This window comes from Heterocephalus glaber, unplaced genomic scaffold (genome assembly GCF_053883595.1).
Source record: "Heterocephalus glaber isolate CG9 unplaced genomic scaffold, H.glaber_assembly_v1.0 deba00000594, whole genome shotgun sequence".
NCBI lineage: Eukaryota > Metazoa > Chordata > Mammalia > Rodentia > Bathyergidae > Heterocephalus > Heterocephalus glaber.
In genome coordinates, this window is record NW_028258151.1 from 10719725 (window position 1) to 10735108 (window position 15384).

General features: G+C 44.1%; 1 protein-coding gene across 14 annotated transcripts in view; it reads left to right on the forward strand.

Moving 5' to 3' along the window:
• The first annotated feature begins 5444 nt into the window (after nucleotides 1-5444).
• The window catches only part of Dst (dystonin), a 456427-nt gene continuing 446487 nt past the window's right edge, over nucleotides 5445-15384 (forward strand). For 7 of the 14 annotated variants that reach the window (XM_087204908.1, XM_087204910.1, XM_087204923.1 and 4 more), the window contains exons 1-2: nucleotides 5523-5718; nucleotides 6144-6205. In XM_087204908.1, coding sequence (XP_087061034.1) covers nucleotides 5538-5718; nucleotides 6144-6205 — 243 coding nt within the window. In that variant the 5' untranslated portion in view covers nucleotides 5523-5537. Of the gene's footprint in view, nucleotides 5719-6143; nucleotides 6206-15384 lie in introns of all 14 variants that reach the window. The other 7 variants (XM_087204898.1, XM_087204909.1, XM_087204913.1 and 4 more) reach the window with 2 other exon arrangements.

A 15384-nucleotide genomic window follows, 5' to 3' on the forward strand; every position in this document is an offset into this window, starting at 1 on the left:
GTGGGACAACAAATTTTAGTTGGGCTTTAAAATTTCTAAAATGTTGAAAGAACAATTTGAAATGACTATCTGAAATATTTTGTTATGGTTCCTTTTAATTATTTTAAATATTTTTATTGTGGTAAAATAAATACAAAATCCCTTCCCAAGGTATATTTTCTGAAAATAATATTTGATATTACTGAAAACTACAATTGTTTTTCCTTCCTAAACTCAAAATATTTTTAAAAGGCAATAGCAATTCATCCACATTATGGTTTTTCTGATTCTAGTGGCTGGAAATCACCAGATTTCTAAGATTACATTCATGAATTGGGGGAGCCAGGGATTTAGCTTAGTGGTGCTGCCGCCTGCTCCCCAGTACCACAACAACAAACAAACATTGATGAGTTGGGTTTTTCCAGATGCTATAGCTCCTTTGCCTTTCAATACACACACAGACTACTAGTCCAAAACCAGTGTGATTTCTAATAATTTATTGCTAGACCTGTTCTCACCTAATCTGTTTGTTTTCAAGTGGGTAATATTTCACTGTAATGTCCTTGTGTGGTTATCAATTGTGTAATTTACTTATGTCCACAGAGGTTTGTAAAAAGCACAGCAAGCCTCGGCTACACTCCATGGCATTTCTTATCTTTCCGTCAAAGTCATTCTTCCAGTCTGAATCTTCCTAACCAAGGTTGGTAGGGAGAAAAGAAGACCAGGGGCAGGGAGCCAGCGGCACTACTACTCAGGTTCTGTTGCAGCTCTGCAGCAGAAAGAAGCGGCCCAAGGGAGGAGGACTCAAGGTGCTTTGGGGCCCATTGTAAATAGGGTTCCCAGGGGAAGGCTTCTCCTCCCCTCTGCAGTTCCCCTCTCTCACTGTTGGCTGTCTCCAGAGTGCCTCAGAAATGTATTCCAATACCTCTGTCCAGACAAAAGGATCATTATTGGTCTTTGCTCAGGCTTCAGTTGCTTGTCGGCTTACCCTCTTAGAGTTACATTTTCCCAGAGACTGTAGACAGGGATTCTCCTTTTCTCACTTTTCTGATTCCCTATGCAACCCATTCTCTCCTGGTTTAGCCTATCGGCTGGCAGGCATAATCAGTTCTCTGATGGTTTCTGGGGGCCTCCCAGTGGCCATTCCTGGGTCGGCACCCCTCCTAGCCTCTTCTGACTCGGACACTCCCAGTGTGGTTCCATCGTCCTGCTTTCTTGCTTTCTTCCGGTTCACAGATGGAAACTCTTTCCAAAGCTCTGATCCCAATTTGTTCTATGATTTCTCTTGCTTAGTTATTTCCTCCATTTTCGTGGGTTCAATTTACTGTTGATGACTCCCACATTGGTTCTGACCTCTCCACCACAACTCCCTGCTCTTGCTGGATATTTTCACACTGATAATTCTGACAGTTCCATCTCAATGGGTCTATGACAGTTTGTCATTTTTCTTTCCCAAACAGTTTATATACCTTAGCTCAAAATTGGAGTCATCTTCAATTCCCCCTGTGCTCAGCACAGGGTGAAAAGTTTTCCCCTTTCTGATATTTCTGCCTGACCCATAAATTAGAAACTCTGTTACGACTTGCTACCTCTAAGGAAGTACTGTGGAAGATGTTTCTGCCATCCTATCAAAGTCATCACTCACTGTTAGCTTTGGGAGGTGGGAAGACTTGGTAACAGGGAACCTGGGGAGGGCTTGCTGGTCTCTGACATCTGGCAGAGCAGATGACTAAAGGTTCCTTCTCATACATGACTCTGTCTCCCCCCACCCCATTAACTTTATTGGTACATTTTAGGTATAAAATACAGTTACATTCATCATTGGGATCTTGTACCTTTACATGAGTCTCTTGGTTCTTATTTTTTTTCCCCCTTCCCTTGCCCTCCCTTCACTCCATCCACCCTTCCCTATTTGCAAAGACCTTGTTTCCATTTTTTTCCTCTTCTCATATTTTTCCTTTCCCTTTTTTCCCTTCTCCTACCCCTCCTAATTACCCTCTTTCAGACCTTTCCTTCCTGTTACACAGTATCAGTTATACACTTTTTAAATTACAATATTAAGATCTAGGAGACATTACCCCAGATTTTACAGAATTTAAAAGGATACAGAAAGCATATTACACTTTTTTCTTCTATTATCTTTATCCAGTTTTAGGATTAGCACAATGTTGAGTTCCTAAAATGAGGGGAGAAGTGTTCCTTCTTTCTTCTGCTTTAATTGTTTGCTATAATTTATCAGTTAAAATGTTTATGAGCCTGCTGTTGTCATATAGGTAGGTTTTCAAGCTAGGAATATACTTTAATAGGTGTTATTTAGATTTTATATTTCCTCCAGAGTTAGTTTCATTAATTTGTCTTCCAAGGTACTTCTTGGAGGTTGTCAAATTTATTTCAAAACAGATTTTTGTAACATGACCCTGTCTTTTGCCGGCTCACATTCAGTGTTCTACTGACTGGGAGGCGTCAGGCTCCTAGCCTCCAGTTTCGGTGAAGCAATTGGTAGAGGCCAGTTCTCTCCTGCCCCTGTCCTTCAGCTGTGCCAGCTGGGCATACTGAGTTGGGGGAAGATGGCCCATTTCGGCCTTCAGACAAGCTGTATTCTTTAATCTGACCTTACCCGAATAATGTTAGTATTTTAACATCTTTTTGGGTGTGTATTCTCAGTTTGGTTAAGAATTCAGAGACAAGAAGGGCTGTGTGCTGGGTCACCTCCTACACATGTGACATCACGCTCTCCTAGTTATTTCCCTAGCTCCACTGTCTGCTCTTGGGTGACAATGCTAGCTTATTTCATAAAAAGCCAGCAAATCATATACACTCTTCTGTTATGATTTTTTATTTCTTGGTATGAGAAATTATGGTTATAGACCTTCCTTTTTTTCCCTCTTTTGTCTTTTTAAAAATTTTTTGGTGCTGAAGACCAAACCCAGGGCCTCACGCTTGCTAGACAAGCCTACCACTGAGCTAAATGCCCAGCCCCTATAGACCTTCCTTTTTGATCTCTATCTCTAAACTTTAAATTTTTTTGTGACTTTTATACAAAAAATGAAAAAAGGTATAAAACCTTTCAGGAAGAAAAAGGTACAAATTCTACTAAATTAACTTCCAAAAAGGACCAGTGGGCTGATTTAATATTTATTGATTTCACAATGCATCAGGCACCACATAAACACACAGCAAAAAGGAGCTAATAACATGCCACTATTTGGAAAAGGAAATGATAAATTAGAAGTAAATCAGAAAAAATAACGAGAACCAAAATTTCAATTCTTCCAAGTATTTGGTTTGTTCACTGTAGTATTCTTAGGGTAACTGACACAAAAACCAGAAATGGATGCATTTAAGAAGTATCTACAATCCTGTTGCCTGGTAGCTAAGCATTTGCTGCCAACAGAAATAAATGATCTTCTGGGTGCACTTGAAGCTTATAAATGGCTGCACCAGGACTCAGGATGATAACCGAGCCAAAGTTACAGCTCAGAGAACCATGATTGCTATTTAGTTGCTTTTTGTTGTTAAAAATGCAGAGTTTAGGGTAAACTGGTTACTGTGCTGTGTCTCTGGTCTTAGACTTGTTTCTGTTCAAGGATAATTAAGCCATTCCAGTTCACTCGCAATTTTAGTCAATTTAATCAAGAAGCAAAGAGACGATCTTTCCAAATTCTGTTATCTCTGTCTTAGGTTTGCCAAAGGTTGATGCAGTTGGTTTTAAATCACTGCACCACGCTAACGTTCAGTGAGCGCTTTTCTCAGGGGCCACACACTTCAGGCTCTCAGGCTGCTCTTCAACAATGCCGCATAATGGACAGGGACACAGCTCCTCAAGCAGCGGGCTGCGGTATCAGGAAACCTCCAGCCCTGTGCCTGTGATGCAGAGCTACCTGTCAACCCTCTGGCGCCCAGGATCTATGCAGGCTCTCCCAGCACGCAGAGCAGCTACAATGACAAGATCCCCTCTACACCCTGCCACCTTCCATGCTGACAACTGAACGAGTGACAGGCAACAAACAGTACAACAGTTTCAGTGTTTGAGCAAACCAGCTGCAAATAAGAAATCCATTGTATTCCCCGTGCATGACTCTGACCTTGAAGAGACTGCTTTAGGAAACACCTTTCTTACACCTGGAACTATGTCGCCAGCTTTCAGAACGAACATCAACTGTTAAGCTTAGGGTAGTAGGGTTAAGTTCAGGGTAGTTAGAAAACCACACTGATGGTGAGATCCCTACAGACGCGTAAACCCAGTATTCAGATGAAGTAACTGCTTTCAGAGTTTTACATATTATTTTTATGATGTTTTCTTTAGACTCTTAAATATTCCGAATGAATCCAACCTAATTACTAGAAACTTCACAGATACAGTAGGGTGTTGTCACTACAACTGCAGTTTTCTCCAGCAAGTAAAGGGACCACAACCAACCATCTGCCCCAGACAGGGACACCCGGAGCTCGGCAGGCACTGGCCCGCCCAGGCCGCAGGATGCCGCAGAGCGACTGCCGTCGGCGCCGCCTTCCGGCCGCAGGAAGGCTCCGCGGGCTCCACCCAGACCTCCGGCGTGGGTGCTGCACCAGCGACCACAGTTAAAAGTCCGGGACACCAACTGCAACGCGTCTTGCCGCAGCAGAAATGTGGGGTGGGGCCGCGGGGACGAAGGAGCACGACTGCCTAGCACGGCCGCACAATTTCTCCTCGAAACACTTGCACGCCGACCCCTAGCTCCTTCATCCGCCAGGTCCCCACCTCTCAGGCGTCGCCCCCCCTTCAAAGGCACTACCGGTCAGGGTTCGCGGTAGCGCCCGGGCGGCAGAGGCTCCGAGGTGCCCTTTTCTTGGCGGCGGCCGAAGAGCACCGAGTCTGGGGCGGAGCGGCGGGCGTCTACAGAGGGGTCCGGGAAGGGTCCCCGTCCCCAGGGAAGGCCCCGAAATGCTCACCGGCTGCCTCCTCCGAAGCCCCGTCTCGGGCGGCAGGGGCGGGGCGCGAGCGCCCCCTGACGTCGGGCGCCCCGCAGCTCGGCTGCGGGAGCGGGACAGGTGCACGCACGCGCCCGGCGCGCGGGCCCCGCGGCGGGCGGAGGCGCTCAGGCCTGGGAGCCGCCGCCGCCTGCGCATCCACGTCCGCGCGCCCGCGCCGCCGCAGCCCGGCGTGATGTCACCGCATCCCGCCTCGCCCCTCCGCCGGCTACGTGCGCCCGGCTGCGGGGATGCTCGGCGGGCGGCCGCCGGACGATGCGCGGAGCCCGGGCAGCCGCGGGCGCGTGGGCGGCGCCACTCCTCCCCGCGCGCCGCGTCCCCGGCGGGGCTGCGCCCGGGGGCTGCGCACGGGCCGCGGCGGGGGCGCCCGCGCAGGGAGGGGGAGGGGCCGAGCCCCGCAGCCCCGGCGCCGCCGCGTCGCCGTCTGCTGACTCACGGCGAGCGCTGCCCGCGGCTGGGGCCGGCTCGCGCAGCGCGGGGCGCGCAGCCATTGGGCCGGGCGAGGAGCCGCGAGCGCCGGGCGGGACTCGCTGAGCCCCGTGCGCCCGCGGGTGCCCGTGGCCGCCGCCGCCGCCGCCGCCCGCACCATGATCGCCGCCGCTTTCCTCGTGCTGCTGAGACCCTACAGCATCCAGTGCGCGCTCTTCCTCTTGTTGCTCCTGCTGGGCACCATCGCCACCATCGTCTTCTTCTGCTGCTGGCACCGCAAGCTCCAGAAAGGGAGGCATCCGATGCGATCGGTCTTCTCGGGGCGCTCGAGGAGCCGAGGTAAGCCCGCCGGCCGCGGCTCTGCGGGAGCTCCAAGTCCGCGCCCTGCCCTCGGCCCTCCCCTCCGTCCTGCAGGCCCCGGGTGCCGGAGCTCGGCGATGCCGAGGGCCGGGAGGGAGGGACCATTTTTAGGGTCAGTTTGCCAACAGTCTGGGGCTGCGGCAGCCTCACCTTTGCTCATTCTTCGCGCGAGCTTCGAGGTGAGAAAGTAAGGTGTGGAGGTGTGGGGCCCCCGACACCCCCAGAACTTTGCCCGAAACTTCCTGCGGAGAAATCACCTTAGAGACCGATGGCCCGGCTCCCCACCCCGCCCCTGTGCCCGCTGCGTGAGGCTGCCGATCCTCGTTCCCGGCAAGTCCTTAGTGACTCGGCGGTTGAAGGAGCAGGGAGTTAAACGGAGTCTCGTTCTTTTCTTCTCTCCCCAGATGCTGTTCTGAGGTCTCACCACTTTCGTTCTGAGGTAATTTATTTAGCGCGCACGTTCAAGGTCAGAAGAAGTTCTCTTTCCCGAGTACCAATATTAATCGTATGCGTGTTAAGGAACTAGTAGGAGACTGAATGTCAAGCATGCTGCCCCAAGCCCGGAGTGACGGGTTTCTTTACGGGATTCCACACTAGTGCCCAGCGAACGTCCCAGTGTGTCGGAAACTGTGCTAGAGGGGAGAGAAGAGGCAGTCCCTAAGCCGCGGGATGGATGGCTGCTTAGGTTGCAGTCTGTTGTCTGCAGCGGAAGCGTCAGTTGTCTCCTGTAGTTGTGCTCTTGCATAGACGACAGAGAAAAGCTTTTAGGAGGCCGGTGCAGGAGTCTCCCATCCGTGTGCATTTCACTTTAGATTTCCAGGGCGACAGTCCTATTCCCTCATAAAGCTACCCATGCTGATTTTTGCGACGTGACCGTATTGGTTATGGAGACTTGCCCGATGGCGTGTGCTTAAACGTTTGTGCTAGCTGCCACGCTCAAAACGGAGAGCAGGCGACCTGGGCGCTGTGATTGGGCAGTTCTTCTCTAGGAACAGCTCCAGTGAAGACAGAACAAAACAAAAAGCACAAGCTGTCCCAGACTCCCGACCAAGCCCCACTTAGCAGAATTTTCCGTTTTGGGGGAAGTTTCACATAGCCAGGCGTGGCCTGTGCTTTCTGATAATTTACCCTTCTAAGCAGACTACATAGTTGCACACTCTACATTTATTTACCATTTGCCTAAGGTATTTCACATTTTATTTTACTAGTCTTGGATGTTTCATTGGATTCTGATTGCTGAAAAGCTTTGACTGCAGTTAATTTGATTATAATGTTGCACAGTGAATAATTAATTATGGACGTGGCTCTGAAGGTGAGAAATTTGTGCCCAATTTACGATTCCTGAGAAATTGAGTTAACTTGTCAGATAATCGAAGGTTCAGTTCCTGGCTTTAACTTGCTGTGTTGTGCTGGGAAACTGCCTTAACTTTTGGGTGCTCAGCTTCCCTATATGTAAAATAGGGCCGATAGTGTCTTGCTGGGTTGTATGGGGAAGATGACAAGAAGTTATGGTTAAAAGTGTCAATTCAGAGTAGACATTCAGTATTTGGTGGCCATCACTGTGTTTTATAAAAGTTATCTTAAAATGTATAGAAAAAAAGATATGGTTGTAAATTTTCAAGTCTTTAGAAAATTAATTCAAGTTAATGGGGTACAACATAAAGCATATCTGTTGTGAAGTGACAGTTTTTGAATATCTGACTGATTTAGTAAAAACATCTCATTTAAATGTGACAAAGTAAAGTGTGATAAAGATGCAAAAAATGCAAGGTTTTGACTTTGGAAACAGAGCACCAGTTGCATATACATAAATGAGAGAGGGAGTCATAATGCTGTCATGGATGATTACATCAGCCTCAGGGATTTCAGCTGAAGCCCAAATGGAAAACATGAAATAGGATTGTCTGGTTTAGGTATTTCTCAGTGAAAAATTTGTCCTGAGCTTGCATTTGGTTAGAAAAGCTGAGGGCTTTTGTTGAATGCCTTAGCTCATTCTGCAAGGTTCCTGGTATGATTTGATCTTCTCACATCTCTCATCTATTACCCTGTGAGCTCCTGGAGGACAGGGACTATGTCTCTTGTTCAGGGCAGTAACCCTGCTGGCCCAGTGCCTTGTATACAGTGAATTCTTAACAAACATTTACTGAATGAATGAGATCCATCTCTTGGTTAGTTCCTGTACCTGGGCCAGTAGAACACAGAGCTGGGCAGAGAAGAAAAATGCACATTCTGAGAACACTTTTCAGAATTCAACATTTGGTGACTCAACTCTTTTTTTTTTTTTCAGTACCGGGGATTGAACTCAGGACCTTGCGCTTTCAAGCCGGGCATGGTGCCACTGAGCTGAATCTCCGGCTCTAGTGACAATCAGCTCTTACACCATCTTTTTAGGCTTTTAAAAATTGCCCTAGGGCTGGGGATTTAGCTCAGTGGTGCCACTGCCTGCCTCACAAGCGCAAGGTCCTGAGTTTGATCCCCTGTACCAAAAAAAAAAAAAAAAAAATTGCCCTGAAGTTTGTACTAACATGTAAGTTACTAATTATAACAAATAGATTTAGTTTGAATATTTTTTCTGGAGAAAATTAAATACAATATTACCTTACTTTGTTGATGGGCCATCCATCAACAAGTTCCTTTGGTAAACTACTCAAAGGGAATTTTTTCCTTCCCTTTTTCTCTCATAATGCCATTTCCTACAAGATTATATATATCCACATTTACTTGGACTCTAGCATACTAAAAATGTTAGAACTTGAATAGCGCAATGGCTATTCTTGTTGCATTTTAGAAGCAGCTACTGCAAAACAACTATCAAAATATTTTGATTTTCTGACAAATCATAATCCTATTGAAACAAGATGTTAGTGTTCCTATTATTCATTCCAATTTCAGTAACTAGATAATTTTAACATTTTTAGTGTGGTCAAGTGAGGAAAATGAGTTTAGGATATGCTGACTCACTTTGAATATGAAAGAGCTTCAGGAAAGCCCTGGAACAGATGAAGAAGTTTGGTAAGCACTTTGCTGGTTTCCTTGGCAGAGGATATTGCCTCTGCCATTCTTCTGCCACACATACAGGAAAGAGTAAATGGACAGGTTCCTTCCCAGGTAGTGAGAAAAGTCCTCCAGGGAGGAAGCCCTGGGGCAGGGAAGAGCCACTCTGTCATGGGAGGTGCTGCAGTCCTTTCCTCCTCACTGAGTATGTAATAAACATGTTTCTTCAATTCAGTTTCTTCTTCATGGAATTTGACAGATAATGTACGTGTTTATAAGATGTTTTGGATCTGTACATCCCACCAACTTTTTTTCACTGGAAAACTTTTCTTTACTACCTTCGCAGTAGTCCTTTAACTTTCAGTGAGTGAATGATAGCATATGACAATGTGGAATTGTTAATCCATCTAGCAGAGCCTGAACAGATACAACAGTTAAGTTCAATAGACAGAAATACATGTCTCCTATGTCTTATAAAAACTTGTATGGTGTTTTTTGTTTGTTTTGTTTTGTTCTAAATGATAATGAGATGATTTCATGTTATGTAGGACACAGTCTAGAAACCAAGTGTTTCTTCTGACTTCCAGAATTCTCGAATTTAAGAACACTTTCAGGGCTGGAAATGTACCTCAGTAGTACACTGCTTGCCTAGTGTGCATGAGGCCCTGGGTTTAATCCCCAGTACCACCAGACAAAACAGAACAAGACAAGAAGTGTACTTTTCCTGAGGACTTAGGATGTTTTATGCCATCACTTTAAACAGTGGTGAACTGTTACCTTTCATTCCTGTGGTGAAAATCATGTAGTGACAGTCTTGATTGTAAGGAAATTTCAGAAAGTGATATGGGCAAGTGAGGTATTCTAGATTATAAAAAAGTTTTAGGAGTACTTCTTGGACTGAAGACAATTATAATGCCTTTGAGAATACTCACAGTGAATAGTGGTAAATGATCCCTGTTAATCAGTTCCTTGGAATAAAGGAAGCCTTGTTTGATATAAGGAGAGGGGAGAATATATTTTCCCTCTGTTGTCTGAGTAAATGTCTTTACTATTTCAGGCAAAGGAACCAAGAATGTTAACACATTCCTGCCAGCTTGGTGGTACATGTATGATGGTTCCATTGGGCGCCTTGAGCCACTGGTGGTGCCTGAATGATTGTATCATGCACGACTACCAGTGTCACAGGCTGCCCAATGGGACAGTTATACCACTTGATGGTTCAAGCCGCCTGGCAGCAAGACATACAGATTATGGCCCTGTCATGAATAGGTTAAGCATTTAAAGTCACATACCAAGGTAAAGACTAAGATGACCCCTGGAGAAATTCTGTCTGTCCCGTGCTGCTTAACTGTGTGTGGTATGCACAGCCCATAGAGAAACGTACTCAAAATTCTCATTGAAAGGAAGAGGCTGAGTTTTTAGTGGTTGTTTCTTATAACACCGAATAGTTAAATTTGTTCACTTTTTTCCTACTTGCTGTCCAACATATCCTAACTGAAATGAACTGTCCATCCAAGTGCTCCTGGGCTCCAGGTTCCCACAGTGTCCCTGTCCTAAGCCATAGTCAGAAAAATAGCTACATTTCACAGCTTCTCATTTCTTTTGCATCTTTCATTAAGAATAATCCAATTTAAATGTATGTATCAAAACGTCACATGGTAACCTATAAATATATACAATTTTAAGTTATCAGTTAGAAAATAAGCTTAAGTTTTTAAAAAATGTGAAAAAGGTTACCCAGTTTAGTGGGTTAAGGAAAATGATACTTTATTATTGAGCTGTCCTCTATAAGTAGGTTATCTTTATAAACATTTTTTGTAAAGTCAAACTCTAGATCTAGATTAATTTATACTAATTAACTCAGAAGTAATAACTCTGCACGTGACATGATGTTCATTTCGTGTCACTCAGTTTTTGACATAAATACATTAATATTTTCTTTGTGCAGTGCTGTTAGACCCTAGGGCTAATGGAGGGTCTGAGATACAGCTCTGCCCTTAGTGGTTACTTGGAGGTCACTCTCAATATCAGTGCTGAAATTCTATAGTTATTAGTTTCTTCTGTTAGGGTAACTGAACTGCTGTGCTGCTTCCAAGTGTGAGTCACAGATGTGAGGAGAGGATCGGCGGTTGCATGTGCAGCTGTACAGCTAGTACACCCTGTCCAGAGAGCACATTGTACAGCCAGTATTGCTGTAGCCCAGGCCCTTCCTTTGCAGGGGAGAAAACAAGAGTTGCGGAAAGCAGGGGGAAAAAAAAACCCTCTTTTTTTTTTTGCATCTAAGCCAGTTAAGTGCACTCTAGATTAAAGTTGAAACAAAAGCTTTTATCAGAGCAGTTTGAATCTGTATAACCTTAAGCCTCAATAATAACTTTCTTTGGGTTTTGGCTTGCAAAATGGAATCAGGGTGTTAACAGGGGGTTCTGGTGTAGTGAAAGGAGTATGGGAGTAGAAGTTCTCCACTGTTCTGTGGTCCAGTCCCAAGTAACTAAGGTCACGTTTGTCGGGTCTCTCTTAGAGTCTCTGACACCATTTTCATTGGCCACAAAATGTATTAAGAGTTTTTTAAAGTATGAAAAATGTAGGCCGGGGATTTAGCTCAGTGGTTTTGCTTCCTGCTGCGCAAGTACAAGGACCCGAGTTCGATCTCCGGTACCAAAAAGAAAAAAAAAAGTATGCAAAATGTGTGTACTGCCCTTTCAGCGTCATTCCTGAAAATTATCCTACAGTTATTGTTTTAAATGTTTGCTTCCTCTTCACCTGAGGCCTATTCCTTAACTCGCAGCCTTTGTCTCCTAACTCATGGGAAACATCAATGCATCGAGTAATAACTCCTTAAATTTCTTGTTCCTCAAGCTAACTGACATCTTAACTCTTCCTTCCCAATCCAATGGAAAATTCGTTTATCTGCTACTCCTTTTTTTTGGTACCGGGGATCGAGCGTAGGACTTTGTGCTTACCAGGCAGGTGGCAGCACCACTGAGCTAAATCCCCAGCCGATACTCTTTATGTTTGTGTTGTTATGGGCCGGGGATTTGGCTCAGTGGTACTGCCGCCTGCCTTGAAAGCACAAGGTCCCGAGTTTGATGCCCGGTACCAAAAAATAATAATAATAGAAATAAAAATATGTTGTGGGATCCCCGGTACTAAAAAAAAAAATATGTTGTGAATTATTTTTTTCCTGTCTCTTGGAGGACGTTCCATTAATCATCCTTTTTCCCTGTTTTATTATAAATTGCCTCTCTCTGTCTATCCCACTGGCTCTTGGCAAGAAAAGTTTTTTGGAAAAGGCCCTCTATTTGTTGTGTCCTACTCTTCACCTTTCATTTACTCCCTAGTTTAATATGATCTGGCTTCTGCTGCTGCTACTTAAAACCAGTCACACTTAGCTCACCATTACTTCCAAATTGCTAATTCAATGTTTTAGTCTTTAGCTTAATTGATGATCTAGTATTTGACACTGTTGGCCACTGATTCTTCTTGAAACTTCCTTCCTGCTTTTTGGACAGTATCCTCAACCTCCTCCCCCACAGTCTTTTCCTGGCCTTGGATCCCTCCTTTCCTGCATTTGTTACTACTTATATGTTGACACTCCCTGTCTTTGGTTTATTTTTTTAAAATATAGCTTTGTTGAGATACAATTTACATACCATACAGTTCATCCATGTAAGGTGTATAATCAAGTGCTTTTAATATATTCACAAGATTGCACAATCATTACCACAATTTCATTTTAATTTCTCATCACTCCCCAAAGAAAGCCCACACCTGTTAGCAGTTAACCTCTGCCCTCATTCCCTTTGCTTCTCCGTCCTCCAACCCTAGGCAACCACTAATTTATTTTCTACTTTAGATTTGCTGGACCTCAGATATGTCTCTTCAGATTGTACCTGTGGGATCTTACCATACTTAACTGTTTAATGTACCCCATATAATGGCTCCTTTGGAATTGATGTCTCAAATTGAGACCTCCAGGTGCAGAGTCTTTTCCCTTGCTTTCATGTGGATGTACCATAGGCCTCTCAAACTGGGTATGTCCAGAACTGAAATCATCAGCCCTTCACTATTTCTTCTTCCATTTTAGAGCCTGACTCTACCCTTAACTTGCACCCTTCCAGCTGCTCAAGCTGGAATGTAGATGATGTGACAGACTGTTCCCTTGTTCACCCTGCCCTGTCCTCTCTTAAATATCTCCACTTTCCTTGTTAGCCAGCCCTGTTGTAGTTTTCTTGGTTCAGGAACTATAATAAGCCTCTGGAGCTACTGCATCCCTCTCGTTAATATGTCCATGATAATTTAATAAGGATCATTCTGAAATACAAATTAATTCTTCAAACTCTTATCATCAGTGGAGACAATCATATTCAAATAATAGAAAACCTGACTTAACATGGGTTGTTAATAAACAAGGGTTTATATTCTTCCACAGTGGGAAATCTAGAGTTGGTTGCAGGCTTATCTTGAGTGCTGCCTTACCACTGCTGTGTCCTTACCCTCCAAGGTGTTGGATGGCTGGCACAGTTCTACACCTCATGCCAAGATTCAAGGTAGGAAAGAGGGAAAGGGGCAGAGCCAGCCAGGTTGTGAATCAGGAAATCGGAAGCTTTGCCAGAAGGTTTTTCAGTTAGATTTCTGCTTCCCCTCCAGTGGCCAGAAGTGTCTCGAGGCCACCTCTCACTGCAGAGGATGCTGTGGACAGGAGCTTCTATCTTTCTAGAATCCACAATAGAGAAGAAAGCATAGGGTAGGCCATATTTCTGCCCTGTGTAGTCTTTCCCACTTCCATCAAGGTAATAAGGATTCATCCTTTTAAATACAGTATAACATCAAAGGGATCCCTGTACTGATGTCCTTGTGATAGGTCGAGCCTACAATGTGTTCATGCATTTTGTGATTCTCCAAGTGAATCCAGGCCTTTCAGGGGTTTTATTTTTGTCCACATTATTTCCAATTGAGAAAACCTCTTTCTGTTCCTTTCTTCTCTGCGTATACCCACTGCTAACAAAAACAAAAATACTCAAGCACAAAGGACTAACTCATCCTCTTTGTTCAGTACTCAGTTCATAAGTCATCTTGGGGAAACTTCCTTGGCTTCCTCATAAAAACAGTTGGAAACCCCCCCCCCCCAAAACCCCACAACAATCAGGCCAGGCATTTAGCTCAGCTGTGCTGCACCTGCCTGGCAAGCACAAGGACCTGAGTTTGATTCCCGATACTAGAAAACAAAAAAAAACAAACCCCGCAATGAGTTGAGTTTTTTATTGTCTCCTTTACAAGATTGTAAGTTTTGAAGGAAATAAAAATTCCCAATTTATGGCTCAGTGTCTGACACATACTATAGTAGTACTTAATAGGTGTTTGCTGAATGAATACTTTTGTAAGTTGAGTAGGTCTGATGGATTTTGTAACTTTTCAAATACCCTGTCTCCTCTAGGGGAAGAGAAACAGATTCTCATCATTTAAAATTTTAGAAATAGTCAAAATTGGGCTGGGGATGTAGCTCAGTGGCACAGCACCTGCCTGGCAGGCTCAAGGTCCTGAGTTCAATCCCTGGTACAAAAAAAAGTCAAAATTATGCCTTAACATATCCTGTGCTTATTTCATAGATACACAGATTCAGGCACTTCAAAAAATAAGTTGAAGAGGCAACCCACTTTCTGGTCCCCCTCTGTCTCTCTTAGACAGAAGCTTTCTTTCTCTCAGTAAATTTTTCCTACTCAAAAAAGAAGTTGAAAATTTCCCCTGACATTTTTTTATTAAAGGGATTTTCATGTTTTGTAAGTTTTGAATGGTAATTTTATTTATTTGATGTTTTATTTCAGTTTGTAATGAAAAACAATATAGGCATATATTGAGTTATTTATTGATATATCTTATAACCATTTTACCTTATAACCAGTATTGTCATCCAATTTCAATGCCTGAATTTATGTTGTGTTTACAGTCATTTTGGTGCCAAGAAGCATTGGACGATGAATTTAAGAGGAAAGATTAGAGGTGTAAAGCTAGTGGAGGTCAAATGGGATGCTCTGGCAATCTCTTCAACTATTTCTGAGAAATACAGTGGCATATTGAATGAAGAGCATGAGAAATGGCAAGATCAAGATAAACACAAAATACCATTTTATTTTTCTTAATTTCTTTAGAATGCATATAATTGTTTAAAGCCTGTGTGTATGTGTGGTATTGGGGATTAAACCAGGGCCTTCATACTGAGCTACATCCCCAGTCCTTATCATTTTTTGTTTTGAGACAGGGTCTCACAAAGTTTTCTGAGCTGGGCTGGAACTTGGGATCCTCCTGCTTCTGCCTCCCAGAGTGTTGGGATTACATCTGTGCACCGTCACACCCAGTTTAAACCACAGATATTAACAGCATCTTGTGGGGTTTATAATATATATAGGTTTTCAGTGCTGAGGGTTGAACTCAGAGCCTCATGTGTGCTAGGCAAGCACTGAGCCATATCCTTAGCCCTCATGTGTAGATATGAGATGTTTGATGACTGTAGTATAGAAAATGAAGTATCTGTGATTGTAAGTTTCACATTTTATCTGAAGCAGTATTTAAACTGAAGTTCATGAGAAGTTAAGTCTGCCTATTTTAATCCTCAGAGCCACCAATAGAAATAATATAAAGCCAATAGATTAAACC